We start from the raw sequence: 15671 nt of genomic DNA, 5'->3' as shown, positions 1-15671 counted from the left end.
TAATCTTTAAAAATATGGATGAGTTTGTTCTTTAGAGCATGTTAATGCTGTTATACTTTTAATTTGGATTAAGAAGAAAACTTAAGTTTCTATCTGGCTGCTTTCCCAGCTACCCCAAATACCAAAGTGGGAGGGCCCAACTGATAGAACTTTATGGTATTTACTCAGATCATTATAAACCCTTGAGAGCCGTGCCAATGAATTGTAAGGAGTGCACTGAGGATGTCTTTGATCACTAAAAGAGCAATAATGATCAGTACATATATTACTTTTATCAAATTAAACATTTCATCAAAAGTTTTGTTTTTCTCTAAAGTTTAGATAATAGAAGAAAGGCTTTTACAAAGTATTTATAAATGACAAAACACCCAAAGCAATACTCAGAGGAGATAGGTTTAAGGAAAAACAATGAGAATTTTGTTCTTAATTTTACAGAGATTAAACATAAAAATTCAGAATAAGCATATGCTTCAGACAACTAGAACAGATCTAAAGCAAATCTTGAGAAAGTCATAGGATCATGTCAAGTTCATAGCAGCAAAAACATCCTATTATTTCCTTAAACAGTTGAGAATTTTCCTGGTAGGCTAGTCCAATCTATTGCCAATAACTACCAATAAGAAATGGAGTCAAATCAAAACCAAAAACATGCTCAAAATCTCTCAAGAGAAAAAGCACAGGACATATGTGTGTCTCTTGAGGAAGTGATATGCTGTAATCATATGTATGCTTGATTCCAAAACCATAATATCATTCCATGTTATTTTAAATATAATCCCTACCCATTATAATGAGAATATAGTAGTTCTTCCTATCAATGTAAAAAGTATATACATGCACAGAAATAAGTGTAAAACAAAACTCCAGAATGTTAAGTGTTTCTGGTTAAAATAATTACAGGCTTTTTGAAAGTTTTCTTCTTCATGTGATTTGATATTTTTCCAAATTTATATGAGTATTTTAAAAAGTCATGTCCACTGAAAGGAAACTGTAATTTTAAAAAACGTACACTTCATTTTAGTTTAAAAATAGTACACCTAGATTTATTTATTTAACAATTATGCATCTAGATTATTTCTCTATCTTATCAAACTTGTAAAATGAACAGCAAACTTTATGAAGAAAAAAAGTATTAGTAATTTGTCAGGTGAATATCTAGCTTAACTTAAGTGCATTTATTTAGTTTAGTTCTCAAGATATCTTAATGAAGAACTGACCTACAATCTAAAAATCTTTTAGTGAGAGAAAACTATACAATTAAAGTGGACAACCCTATTACTACATTTAAAACATCAAACTATCCATGCTCATGGATTGGAAGAATATTGTTAAAATGTGGATACTACCCCAAAGCAATCTACACATTCAATGTAATCCCTATGAAAATAACACCAGCATTCTTCACAGAGCTAGAACAAATAATCCTAAAATTAATATGGAAGTAGAAAAGATTCTCAATAGGCAAAGCAATCCTGAAGAAGAAAACCAAAGCTGGACACATCACAATTCTGGACTTCAAGTTGTATTACAAAGCTGTATCAAGACAGTATGGTACTGGCACAAAAACAGACCATAGATCAATGGAACAGAATAAGGAACCCAGAAATGGACTGACAAATGTATGGCCAACTAATCTTTGACAAAGCAGGAAAGAATATCCAATGGAAAAAAGCCTCTTCAGCAAGAGGTGTTGGGAAAACTGTACAGCGACATGCAGAAGAATGAAGCTGGACCACTTTCTTAGGTTCTTAGATGAAAGACCTAAATGTAAGACAGGAAACCGTCAATATCCTAGAGGAGAAAACAGGCAACAACCTCTCTGACCTTGGATGCAGCAACTTCTTACTTGATATATCTCCAGAGGCAAGGAAACAAAAGCAAAAATGAACTATTGGAACCCCATCAAGATAAAATGCTTTTGCAGAGCGAAGGAAACAATCAGCAAAACTAAAGGCAGCCGACAGAATGGGAGAAGACATTTGCAAATGACATATCAGATAAAGGGCTAGTATCCAAAATCTATAAAGAACTTATCAAACTCAACACCCCAAAAACATATAATCCAGCGAAGAAATGGGCAGAAGATATGAATAGACACTTTGCCAAAGAAGACATCCAGATGGCTAAAAGACATATGAAAAAATGCTCAACATCACTCATCAGGGAAATCCAAATCAAAACCACAATGAGATACCACCTCATACCTGTCAGAATGGCTAAAATGAGCAACTCAGGCAACAACAGATGTTGGTGAGGATGTGGAAAAAGAGGAACCCTTTTGCACTGCTGATGGGAACACAAACTGGTGCAGCCACTCTGACAAACAGTACGGAGGTCCCTAAAAAATTAAAAATAGAACTACCCGAAAACCCAGCAATTGCACTGCTAGGTACTTATCCAAAGGATACGGGACTGCTGATTTGAAGGGGCACATGAACCCCAATGTTTATAGCAGTACTATCAACAATAGCCGAAGTATGGACAGAGCCCAAATGTCCATTGACTAACAAATGAATAAAGATTTGGTATGTGTGTATGTATAAACATACATACGTACATACACATACATACATACAATGGAATATTACTCAGCTAAAAAAAAAGAATGAAATCTTGCCATCTGTAATAATGTGGATGGAAGTAGAGTATTATTATGCTAAGCAAAATGAAGTAGGTCAGAGAAAGGCAAGTATATAATTTCACTCATATGTGGAATTTAAGAAACAAAACAGATGAACATAAGGGAAGGGAAGCAAAAATAATATGAAAGCAGAGAGGAAGACAAACCATAAGAGACTCTTTTTTTTTTTTTCAACGTTTATTTATTTTTGGGACAGAGAGAGACAGAGCATGAACGGGGGAGGGTCAGAGAGAGGGAGACACAGAATCGGAAACAGGCTCCAGGCTCTGAGCCATCAGCCCAGAGCCTGACGCGGGGCTCGAACTCACGGACCGCGAGATCGTGACCTGGCTGAAGTCGGACGCTTAACCGACTGCGCCACCCAGGCGCCCCAATAAGAGACTCTTAAATACAGAGAACAAACAGGGTTGCTGGAGAGGTGCTGGGTGGGAGGATGGGCTAAACGGATGAGGAGCATTAAGGAGGACACTTGCTGGGATGAGCACTGGGTGTTAGATGTAAGTGATGAATCACTAAATTCTACTCCTGAAATCATTATTACACTGTATGTTAACTAACTTGGATTTAAATTAAAAAAATAAAAACATCAACAATCAAACTAACATGAAAGACTGAGAACTTCCCCACACAATTCAAAATAAACACCTTAAAACTTTTTTCTATATACAGTTGTCAACACAGAGATAAAAGCACTTCTCTTTTAACATATGACGTCATTTAAACAAACATATGATTAGAAAAAAGCCAATTGTATGATTAGAGGAAATAGTAAAAAATTGCATCCAATCACTTGTTTAACACGTACTGAATCAAATGTATATAAGGCACCATGCTTATGTTCTAGAACAGAGACCAAAGGAAACATGGTCTCTGTTTTTTTGGAACTTCTATTCCCATGCGGCAAAGATAATCAAAGATTTCCAGCTATAAAATTAACACATATATAGCAAGTATTTCTTTACTTAAGGTTAGGAAGAACTGTAGGATTTTATGGGCAATCATGACTTGAGGGACATTACCTAGTACAGGGAATCAGAGATGCATCCTTGTAGAAACAATATTCACGTTCACCTCTAAAGCATCAAGGAGTAATTACAGGTAATCTGGGGTTTTTTTCCTCCAGACTTTAAGGTTTCACCCCAGAATTCTTCAGTTTTACCTAATTCTACCAAAACCAGTAATTCTGATATATATGATAATAATGACAGAGAAAATCAACATACATTTTTAAAATTTAATTCTCACTGAAGGCCATTTTATCATTAGGAGTTTAAAAATCAACCAAGGGCCATAAAAACAAAATGCTGTGTTTGGGGTAGGAGACAGTAATGCCACTGATTTTAAGAGAAAAAATTTAAATTAAAAAAAAATTTACCTATTAAAAAATTTTTTTTAAATCTTTATTTATTTTGAGAGAGAGAGAGAGAGAGAGAGAGAGACAGAGAGAGTATAAGCGGGGAAGAAAGCGGGAAAGAAAGAAAGCAGTGCAGAGCCTGACACCAGGCTTGAACTCGCGAATCATGAGATCATGACCTGAGCCAAAGCTGAACGTTTCACTCATGGAGCCACCCAGGATCCCCTACCTATCTTTAATAATTCTATCCGATAAATATGGCAGAACATAGCAGATCTGTATTATGGTTACTTACCGAGTTAAAGAAAAAGTAATACAACAGATTGGTGGTTGCAGGGTGAAGGGAGGTAAAATGGATGAAGCAGATCAGAGTACAAACCTCCAGTTGTAAGTCATAAAGATGTATTATACAGCATGGTAACAATAGTTAATACTGTGTTTCATATTTGAAAGTTAAGAGAGTAGATCTTAAACGTTCTCATCACAAGAAAAAAAATGTGTAACTATGTACAGTGACGGCAGTTAACTTATTATGGTGATCATTTCCCAATATTTACTAATATCGAATCATTATGTTATATGCCCAAACCAACATAACGTTATGTCAATTATATCTAAAAGAAAGAAAGAAAGAAAGAAAGAAAGAAAGAAAGAAAGAAAGAAAGAAAGAAAGAAAGAGAGAAAAAGAGTAATGATGGGAACAAAGAGAAAAGGATAGAGTTCCTATTCAAAGTATAAAACACACAGAAGATGGGGTGCCTGCCTGGGTGGCTCAGCTGGTTAAGCTGAGTCTTGACTTCGGTTCAGGTCATGATGTCACAGTTCATGAGTTTGAGCCCACTTCAAACAATGCTCCCTCTCTCTCAAAATGCATACTGCACAGCCTGCTTGGGATTCTCTCTCTGCCTCTCCCCTGCTCGTGCGCACGTGCGCTCTCTCTCTCTCCCAAAATAAATTAATTAAAAAATAAAATAAAAAACACAGAAGAAAACACAAAAATATAGACAGATGTCCCAAGATACCAAAAAATACACACATACATTAACTGCCACATGGTAACACTTCTATCCTCTGGCCATTAACATTAAAGATTTTTCAAAGAAGTGCTGAATTTTTTAACTAGAATGTAACTACAGACTAGATGATATTAAGTACAGGCTAAGAGGTTCCCTACTGATGACATAAATGAATCACATCAACTAAGAAGAAAACTGTCAAATATAATCATGAAATACATCTTTAAACAGATTTTCAGTTCAGATTATAAATAACAGTGCTCTTCACTGTTTCACAACAGTATTTCAAAAGCAATCATTTAAATCACATAGCATATAATTTAACAATAGGGCAACTTTAAATATTACATAGCATTATAATCTGCTAAAAATGGTCTTCAAAACATAATTCCCTGATCTCAGAAATACATGCTTTAATGTTAGTTCTGATGTTGTGAACTGAAAACAGAAATGAATACATGATGAGCTTTGTTTATACTGTATTTATAAGTTCTGTTCCTACCTGCTATCAATAGGATCTTATAAATTTTCAAATGCATGAACTCTGTCAGGTAAGAGATGAGGCTGGTTTCCTGCTTATCCTCTTTTTTATTTATTATATAAATATGTACCTTAGAATGGATGAGTATTTTTGTCCATGTCAACCTTACCTTTTAGTACACCTCAATCACAAGGAAAAATCACTTAAATTACAATTTACATCACGAATCAAGAACTATGAAATAATTAACAGCAAAACTTCATACAAAGATATGTATATAATAAGCATCTGAAATAGTTAGGGTTCGGTTGGGGTTAGGGAAGAAAGAGGGGAGGGAAGAGAGAAGGGAAGTGGGAAGGGAAATGTAAAACATAAACCACTGAATAAGGTGACTTAACCAAGAACTCACTGTTACAACCAACTTGAAAAACAACTGTTGGTAAAGACAATGTCTTTGTTAGGGAGCTGTAATCTCTTAGATGGACTCCTCATGCCCAGATGCAATTCAGTGAGGTTAGAAAGCAGTTTGACTTTTTAAAAGAAAACTCTCTGCCAACCTATATGTAAAGTTGAGGAAGATAATTAACATCTCTAGGTCTATGCTCTTGTTTCTAACTGGAGGGACTGTAGGGCACCTGGGTGGCTCAGTCGGTTAGCCTCTGACTCTTGATCTCAGCTCACGTCATGATCTCATGGTTGCTAAGCCCCATGCCAGGCATCTGCACTGATGGTGCAGAGCCTGCTTGGGATTCTCTCTCTCCCTCTCTCTCAAAATAAATAAATAAACTTAAAAAAAAAAGAGCAGCTTAACTGGAAGGACTATAATCTAAATTACTCTCAATGACTCAAATTTTATTTTATGAAGTCATAATCTTAAAACAAATGAACAAAAATTTACATGCCTAACATGTACAAAGAAAGGAAGACAGACATGGTCAAAAATTTAATCCTATTCAAATATACTATGAACATCCTACTTTGCAAAAGCAGCAGAAGTAAAGACAATGAAGACTAGAAGAAAGACAAAAATGAAAACTGCTATTATGTCAGGACTGGGATTTTCTTCTATTTTCCCTTATTTTCTAAATTTTAAATATTATATTATACTTTTTAAATACTAAGTCTACGTAATAAAAATTGAGATTTTATATGAGATAGAAAGGAACAAATGGAATACACCAAGACACTTTTCTTACTTTTAAAACAGACTGAATCAATCAGCACATAAGGGATATACCATGTACAGTACAAACTGCTATATAAGCTTTTCTTTAAATTATAATAGAAGTTGTATGTAAAATTGCAGGGAATAAACTTTATTAACAATATATTTTTGGGGGTGCTTGGGTGGCTCAGTCAGTTAAGCCTCTGACTTCGGCTCAGGTCATGATCTCATAGTTTGTGAGTTCAAGCCGCATGTCAGGCTCTGTACTGACAGCTCAGAGACTGGAGCCTGCTTGGAATTCTGTGTCTCCCTCTCTCTCTCTGCCCCTCCCCTGCTCATGCTCATTCTCTCTCTCTCTCTCTCAAAAAATAAACATTAAAAAAAAAAGAGGAAACAAATCGTGTTTTTAAAAATGTCTTTCCAAAAGCATATCTAATTAAAAAAAAACACATAAAAAAGACATTAATAAATGAATAACGTATTCCTCTATTTTTGAAAATAATAAAAACTTGTTTTGTTCATATATAATCTTCAAAAATTATTCAATTTACTTTAGGACTTGTAAAATCAAAATAGTATAGCACAAAAACTAACCTTACATAGGGGACAGGGTCATTCTGAATCATATTAAGTAGCCATTGCAGTTCTTCGTAACTCCGGTCCACTGAAAATAAAAATAAAGAAATATTTTATTTATTTATTATTTTTATTTAATTTAAATCCAAGTTAGTAAGTTAGTTAACATATAGGGCAGTAACGGTTTAAGGAGGAGAATTTAGTGATTTATCCCTTACATACAATGCCCAGTACTCATCCCAACAAGTGTCCTCCTTAACGCCCGTCACCTATTTAGCCCATCCCCCCACACCCCTCCCCTCCATCAACCCACAGTTTGTTCTCCTTATGGTTTGCTCCCTGTTTTTATCTTATTTTTCCTTTCCCTCCCCTATGTTCATCGGTTTTGCTTCTTAAAGTCCACATGAGTGAAATCATGTATTTGTCTTTCTCTAACTTAAGAAATATATTTGTTTCTAATTATAACAAATGAAATAGTAAGGGACAAGGAGGGAATTTACACTTAATATTTAGGGCTATGCCTTAGCCGTCTTCAGAGTTGAAAGCTGTACGCAACTTCTTACATTTTCCGTAGGAAAAGTCACTTTGTAAATTTCATTCATTCATATAGCCAAAACGTAAAACAGAACCAAGGGCATATTTTTCACTAATGTTCAAATCAATGACAAGTACAAGATAAAGCAAATTATATTAAAAACCCTAAATTAAAGATGAGCAACTCTAAATGGAAAAATATGTTTAAATAAAACTGTGTTTCTAGATGTTTAAATCAAATTATAGGGAAACTTGATACCCAATGGCACCTCAACTATATTACAGTATACAATATGAAAAACTGTTTTTACCCAAGTGGTTTCTTTCACTTGACACTAAAGAGCAGCCTTAACTTTTCAATATAACATAAAATCGTGCTATAAATATACCTCAATAAAGTCATTCGTTAGCTATTTCCATTCACCTTTTCAACAAGTTATGCTTTTATGATTCGAAAAGCTTTATTATCAGAATTTTATTTCTAATATCTTCCATTTTTTTACTTTCTAATGATCTCGATTCATGGATAACACCAAAACACTTCTCAATTAAGTACTTATTGACTTAGCATTCTTTTGGAAATGACAATATTAGCATTCTATTTCATTTCAGGTAGTACTAATGCATGAAATCTTTGCAGTTATTTGACAGTAAACATCACTCATGTCCCTTAGGAAAGAAGGTTGGAAAGACTGGCATATTTGGCAAATCTCAGAACTTCTAGATTTCACAAATTGGTAAAATGTCAAATCAAAACTGAAGATTGATAGAGGGATAGAGGATCACTGTTTTTCACCACTTCTTAAAAGAAAGAATTATTTTAACCCTCAATAAAAAGAACAAATGACCGTCCTTTCTGAACTTAGCTCAACATATATAAGATACACACTTTGTTCTTACCCTTTTATAATTTGACTATACACATACTTCTGAAATTTACAAAAAAATTATAAAAATTTGAGTATATTTCTTCTATTAACATGTTAAAATTAACCACTCCTTCTCTTTCCATAGTCAGATGAGAAGTACAACACACTCTACCTTCTTTACTCTTCCCATATTTAGGTTCAATAATCTGAAATTCTAGATGTAAATTAAAATGACATATTTCTTATATTTGCATGTTGTTTTTAAGGAATTATTTTTGAAGTTTCCATTAAATTGTCCAACCATGTTAACAAATATTTAGGCTCAGTTCTTTTTTTTTTTTTTTTAATTTTTTTTTTTAACGTTTATTTATTTTTGAGACAGAGAGAGACAGAGCATGAACGGGGGAGGGTCAGAGAGAGAGGGAGACACAGAATCTGAAACAGGCTCCAGGCTCTCAGCAGTCAGCACAGAGCCCGACGCAGGGCTTGAACTCACGGACCGCGAGATCATGACCTGAGCTGAAGTCGGACACTTAACTGACTGAGCCACCCAGGCGCCCCTAGGCTCAGTTCTTTATTTTACAGGCATAGTCACATTTCACACTTTCACCAATCTTGAGTTATAATGTGATTCACTTCCAGGTCAGCTGGGAATTCTCTGGGAATTTTAAGAATGTTACATAGGAGATGTACATCTAAGTCTTTAATCTAAGTCTACGTGAGTAACAATTGGGCAAAAAAGAGAATGAAGGATTGCAGTTTTCCCTAAACATTATGTTAGCTATTTGTTTATGGTCTTTTGAACTCTTCATATTGTGAAGAAGTCACAGGCTACATTATTCTTTTATCCTATATAATAACTGAGTTCTGATATTCCTAAGAACTTACACATTCTTTCCCTAACCTTCAAATTTTAAATTTTATCAGACTCTGGCTTAGGAAGTTTCATTCATACTCTTTCTTAGTACTCTATTATTTTTTGGATTATTGCTTTTCTTCTACTCGCTCTATTCTTTATGACTTATTTTTAATACTTTCATCTCTTTATTTTTCTGCCCTGTATCTTTTTAAATGTTTTGGATATATAATATTGTTTTATTCATTTCTTGGTCTTATGTTTTCTTCAACTTCACAAAGCCTTGCCTAATCCCCCTATGGAGACTTCTGTGTATGGATCTTGTTCTACTTTCACAAACTTTTGAAAGGCACAAGATGTTTTCTTGAGTGCTTAATTAGAAATTTCCCCAAAATCTTCTTCTAGTTTAATAACATGGAATTAAACCTATAGAATGATACACTGATTTCTTAAAAGACCAAAGATATCTGTAATTTTATTATTTTCTATCACTTATTAATTCTTATAAAGGTTCTACATTTATCAAAAATTCTTTCAATTTAAAATTTAAATATCTCATAGTTTGTAGTATGCAACCCCAATAATGAAGACAGCTTTAAATAGTAAACATTTCTGAAATGATATGAGCATATACACACACACACACACACACACACACACACACACACACACACACACATTTATTTATTTATTTAGAGAGAGAGAAAGAGAGAGAGAGAGAGAGAATGAACTGGGGAGGGACAGAAAAGGGGGCGGTGGGGGAGACAGAGGATCCAAAGCAGGTTCTGTGCTGCCAGCAGAGAGCCCAATGCAGGGCTTGAACTCAGGAACTGTGATACCATGTCCCGAGCTGAAGGCAGATGCTTAACTGACAGAGCCACTCAAGGACCCTGAGCATGTATTTCTAAAGCATTACCTTTAGTATAATCAACGACTGCTTCCAAAGCTGCTATCCTAATGTCCACAAAGTGTCCATACTCGGCATAAGACTTAAAAAGAGCGGGATCACTTGGCACATGTCCATTCTTCTGAAGCACTCTTATGGCTCTCAAACAACTAGGAAACATAGTATTTACAGTTAAATATTTTTATAAAAGTATTTTGTATCAAACTTATTTCCCAGGCATTAGGAATTAATCTCTAACAGTAAACTGAAACACTGATATGATTTGAATCCATCTTTTTAAATTTTGTAGCATTAATTTTTTGCAGTAATTTAGTCGATAACATATATGGAAAGTGAGAACTGGTGGTGATGTCTGAACCAGTGAATCAACTTTTTAGCAAACTCCTAAAAAAATAGAATTTTTTGATAGCCATTTATTAACAAGTTGACAGAAGTGAAAAGGCATCTAAATAAGCTTAACAACAGAGATGTTTATACTATATCCAATGGGATAAAAAGAGTATGCAGACATCCAAAATAATGCTTATGAAGAACTTCTGATGACATGACAAAGTGTTTATGATATAATTCAAAAACTACATATACAACATGTCACATAATTAAAAAATGTATTTAGTTACAAGAGGAAAATTTTAGAAGGCTATTCTCCAAAACAGTAATAATCTGTGATGGTACAATCATATAGCATTTTAATTTTCTTTTATATCCTAAGTTCCTACAATGAGAATAAATTTCTCTTATAGTTATAAAAGCAAGTAACTTTCATCATACCTGACAGTGATAGTATGTCTATAACTTGGAAGAAGTTTTTCCATATTCAAAAACCTGGTGATTTCTTCAAGAATAAGTCGCACATCTGGATTTAAGTTGTCCAAAGTTCGAACTTCATTATTCACACTGACTGCAGGCGTAACAGAGTTGGCAAGGGCATCAATCATTTCTGCACGATAATAATTATCTGAAAACTAAGCCAAAAATGATCACGAGAAAACAAAATTCACACTTCTGTTCAAAAATTAATAAAATATTTACAACTTCAGAACGTAACTTATCTGAAAAGACAAGCAAGTTCTCTGGGAATTATTTATGCCTTTTGTGTAGTTGTATGTTGGAAGAAAGAGTGAAAGAGACTCACTAATTAGTAATACGTTAGTTTACTCAACTAGTATTTACCACATGTGAGGCACTCTTACAGTCACCTAGCTAGATTCCTCTACAAGGAAGACAACGCTCCACGAATGCTACTGGTAACACAGAACTTGAAATCAGCTATTAACTCTACTCTTACGTATAAATTTATAATCAAGGATCACCAGATATTAGGAAAGCATCAACATAAAAAACGAAAGACCAGAACAAACAAAAGGTAAAAAATAACTTAGTGGAAAAAGAGTTTGCAAGGAAAAGAAGGGAAAAAAATCCCAAAACTATCATGAACATCATTTGAGAAATAACTAATGGTATGCCTTCCAATAGCATAACGTATTTTAAATGCTTTTATTGCTTATTTACTTTTGAGAGACAGAGGCAGAGACAGAGCATGAGTTGGGGAGGAGAAGAAGGAGACACAGAATCCGAAGCAAGCTGTCGGCACAGAGCCCAACACGGGTCTCAAACTCCTGAACAGTGAAATCATGACCTGAGCCGAAGTCAGGCGCTTAAGGGACTAAGCCACCCAGGCGCCCTGCAATAGCATAACATATTTTAAAAAGAAAGAAATATGCAGAGATTCAGAATCAAAGTAAATTGGAATATAACAGTGGGAAAAAAAACTCCTGAAATTCTAAGCAAAAGGGCAGATCTAAAGTAGAGAGAAAAGGAAAGTAGAGGGCTGATGTAGAAGACATACAAATGTGAGTTCTAGCAAGAGAAGGCAGAGAAACAGGACAACCATCCAAAAAATACTAATTTCTAAATCCATATCCCAGTCAATTCCCAGAGAAGCAATGTATTGAAAGGCAATCTGGGTGTAGCTTGATTTAAACTCAGCAAATCAGATACTTTAGCCTAGGAATTTGAATATGGAGCAAGCAAATTCAATTTTATCATCAGTGTTGGGAGTATGCTGTGGCAACGCAAGCTACCAGGAGACAGAAGAGGAACAACTGCCCCTGTGACTTCCACCATGGAGCCAGAAGGTCACAGGGACATATGTAATGACAGAATCCTTACACATTCTGTGTTTAGATACTGGGCAAAAAGTAAAATAAACAACAAATAAAAAAAAAAAATACTCCACACCTGTTCACTCTGAACAAAGTTTTGTTTTCAAATCATTGACTGCAAAATTAATCACTGAAGCTTCAGTCTCTAAGTCCTATTTCTTTCCTCCAGGGCCAGAGAAAACAGTCATGGACTTATGTCATGCTAATTTTGTTTTAACATTTTGCATTTATCAACTTTTTACTTTCCAGGTTCTAAGCCTTGTTTCAAATTCTGAAAGACGATTTCTTTCTTTAAAAAAAAAAAAAAATTTTTTTTAACGTTTATTTTTGACAGAGAAAGAGGGAGAGAGACACAACATGAGCAGGGGAGGGGCAGAGAGAGAGGGAGACACAGAATGTGAAGCAGGCTCCAGGCTCTGAGCTGTCAGCACACAGCCTGAAGCGGGGCTTGAACTCACAGACCACAAGATCATGACACTCAACCGACTGACCCACCCAGGCACCCCACCCCAAAAGACCATTTCTATTCAGAGATTATTCAAATTATATTTATACATTTTCTTCAAGTATTCTGATCGCTTCGTTGTTACCTCTGATAACTACTTTGCCAACAAGGCAGGAGCCCATTTATTTAACTGCTGTTTCTGACCAAAGTATTCAGATCACAGAAATAACTTACAAATTAAAAATGACATGGAAGCGTGGGTGAAGTAGGAAAACCAAGATTTAACATTTATCCCTCAGACCACATCCAATTCTCACAGCTACTATAATCTTAATTGAACAAGCGAGATAATCTGATCACCTCAAGGTTTTAAGAGATGAGGAAGAAGAAGTAATATGTAGAACACACATGGGGCAGCAGACATTCAAATACAGCAAAAATTCCTTAAAAAACAAAAAAACCCGAAGGCATCAATATCAGTGTGTTACAGCAAAGACTGTCGGATGTTAACAATGACCCTTTGGAATCAGGAATAGTTCAACCCATTTCTGTGTACCACACTTGAAAAAACAGAAATTTCAGAAACGTGATTTATTAGAAATACGAATATATGCATAAAAGATTATCATATAAAATGGCTAATAACTAGGCTTCAAAGGGATTAAATTTTAGTCTTCTTGAAAATTAACTCATCCGGAATACTGAATTTTATGTTCTGCCAATTAATGAGATGCTGAAAAATTTTTTTAAATATTTCCCCCCCGCTGCCCTGACTCTCAACTTCTTTTTGGCATTTAATGTTTTGTATCTCTAATTTTACTTGTAGAAACCCTGTCATTTCTTCTCATGCACTTTTAAAATTTTATATCTATGTAGTGAAACTTAAAAAAAAACAAATCCTTAACCAAAGCCCTCAGTAATAAATCATTTGTGGTTGGAAGTGAGGTGCTTTAAAAAACAGATAAAACGATTGATGCAATATTCTTAGGGATCCATCTAATCGCAACTGTTCTTAAAATTTTAATCCATTAATCTATAGATCTTTAAATGACAACCAAGTCTTTTTTTCCCAACCGCAATTTTTAACAGAATAAGTTTTAATATCAGACAGATCTGGGATTAACTCCTGGTTCAACTCCTGGTTCTGCCACACACGTGACCTATTACCCTAAGTAAATCTTTATTAGCTTCTATCTCCTCACATGTAAACTGAGATAATAGTATCTATCTCACACATCTGATGCTAATCTTAATTTATTGCCACTAACCATAACACCTGATTAGCCTGCTCAAGATTAAAACAGATTGAGTCTTACACTGTTCTGCGAAAAATAATGAAGTATAAAGTTTAGTAATCTATCACTATGCTGCACCTTAAAAAATCATTAATGACATATATGATTGCATCATGTAAAACAGCACGGTATACTAAAAAGATCACCACACAGATGGGCAGCAGCAGCACATAGCACAATTCCCAGATTATACTTGCTGTGTAATCTTAGACTCTCGACCTCTGTGGTTTGCTTTCATTTGCCAACTACAGAATAAGTAAGGTTTAAAAGAATTAAGGTAAGTGAAATCACTTCACAAAGTACAAGTACTGTACTGGGGCCACCATGATTTAAATTACATAAACACCCCCAAAACAAGAAAACTGACATAAACAAATGCACAAAGTATTTCCCCATTCCATCTTAATATAATCTGATTTGATATCATCCAAAATCCTAACCTTGTATCTTCAGTAAAAGAAATTCATGTGCAGAAGAAAGGAATGTTATAAATGACAAGTCAAAACAAATCAGTAGACTAGGAACAAATCTTACAAAATTTTTTTAACAGTATTCAAAAATGGAAAGAAAAAGTCTATCAACTATAATGTACTTTTAAAGCATTGATTTTTTAAAAGATTCTTTTTAGCTTAAATCTTTGTTATTCTACTATGCTGAGGAAAAATTGGTCTTCTTGACTTTCGTTAATAATCACCATTTTTAATAAACATACTTATCACTTTTTCTTTACTCTTGTAATGTCTCATTAAACTTTCCATGAATTTGACTTATCCTACCAGATACATGTTTATATATCCTGTTCCCTCTTCCTAGAATAACCTTCCAAGACTGTCCCCATTCACAGACTGGGAAAAATCCTATTCATCTTTATGACTCAGTTTGAGGGTCATCACTTACATATAAAACTTCCCTGAGTCATTCTCTCTGTAGCCTTGGAAGGTACCAGAAAACCGAATTCTCCTAGAAAACTGTGTATATGTATTTCCACTATGGATGACTGTTACTGTTTTACTTGTCTGATTTCTGCATCAGGTGGAATCTGTGAGGGTCCAGAATCAGACTGGGATATACAGCAGTTGATCACTAGATATTTAATGAATAAATGAAATTCTGGACAGCACTTACCATCTCTTCCTTCTATTTAAACACAGTACACTGCCTAGCATAGCATATAGCCTCAAAAACATTTGCTGATTGTTATAATAACAAGATAAAATGAATAGCACTCAATAGCTGTTTGCAAATAAATAAATTAATAAACACATACTGTGGTAAAAAAACAAAAGAGTTAAACTCATCAATGAACAAGTTATTCCAAGAGGAAACTGTTTTCTGTGCATCCCATGGTAAAAGAAAAAAGGAATAAA

General features: G+C 34.5%; 1 protein-coding gene across 3 annotated transcripts in view; it reads right to left on the bottom strand.

The window, feature by feature from the left end:
- TAF2 (TATA-box binding protein associated factor 2) overlaps window positions 1–15671 on the bottom strand; it is a 95851-nt gene that overhangs the window by 34086 nt on the left and 46094 nt on the right. For all 3 annotated transcript variants that reach the window (XM_045453814.1, XM_045453816.1, XM_045453817.1), the window contains 3 exons: window positions 11171–11364; window positions 10409–10548; window positions 7252–7321 (listed from right to left, as the gene is read on the bottom strand). In XM_045453814.1, the coding sequence (XP_045309770.1) occupies window positions 7252–7321; window positions 10409–10548; window positions 11171–11364 (404 nt within the window). The remainder of the gene's footprint in view (window positions 1–7251; window positions 7322–10408; window positions 10549–11170; window positions 11365–15671) is intronic.

Source organism: Leopardus geoffroyi, chromosome C3 (genome assembly GCF_018350155.1).
Source record: "Leopardus geoffroyi isolate Oge1 chromosome C3, O.geoffroyi_Oge1_pat1.0, whole genome shotgun sequence".
NCBI classification, from domain to species: Eukaryota; Metazoa; Chordata; class Mammalia; order Carnivora; family Felidae; genus Leopardus; species Leopardus geoffroyi.
Note: the sequence above shows the minus strand (reverse complement) of the source record. Positions and strands in the feature narration are given on the sequence as shown.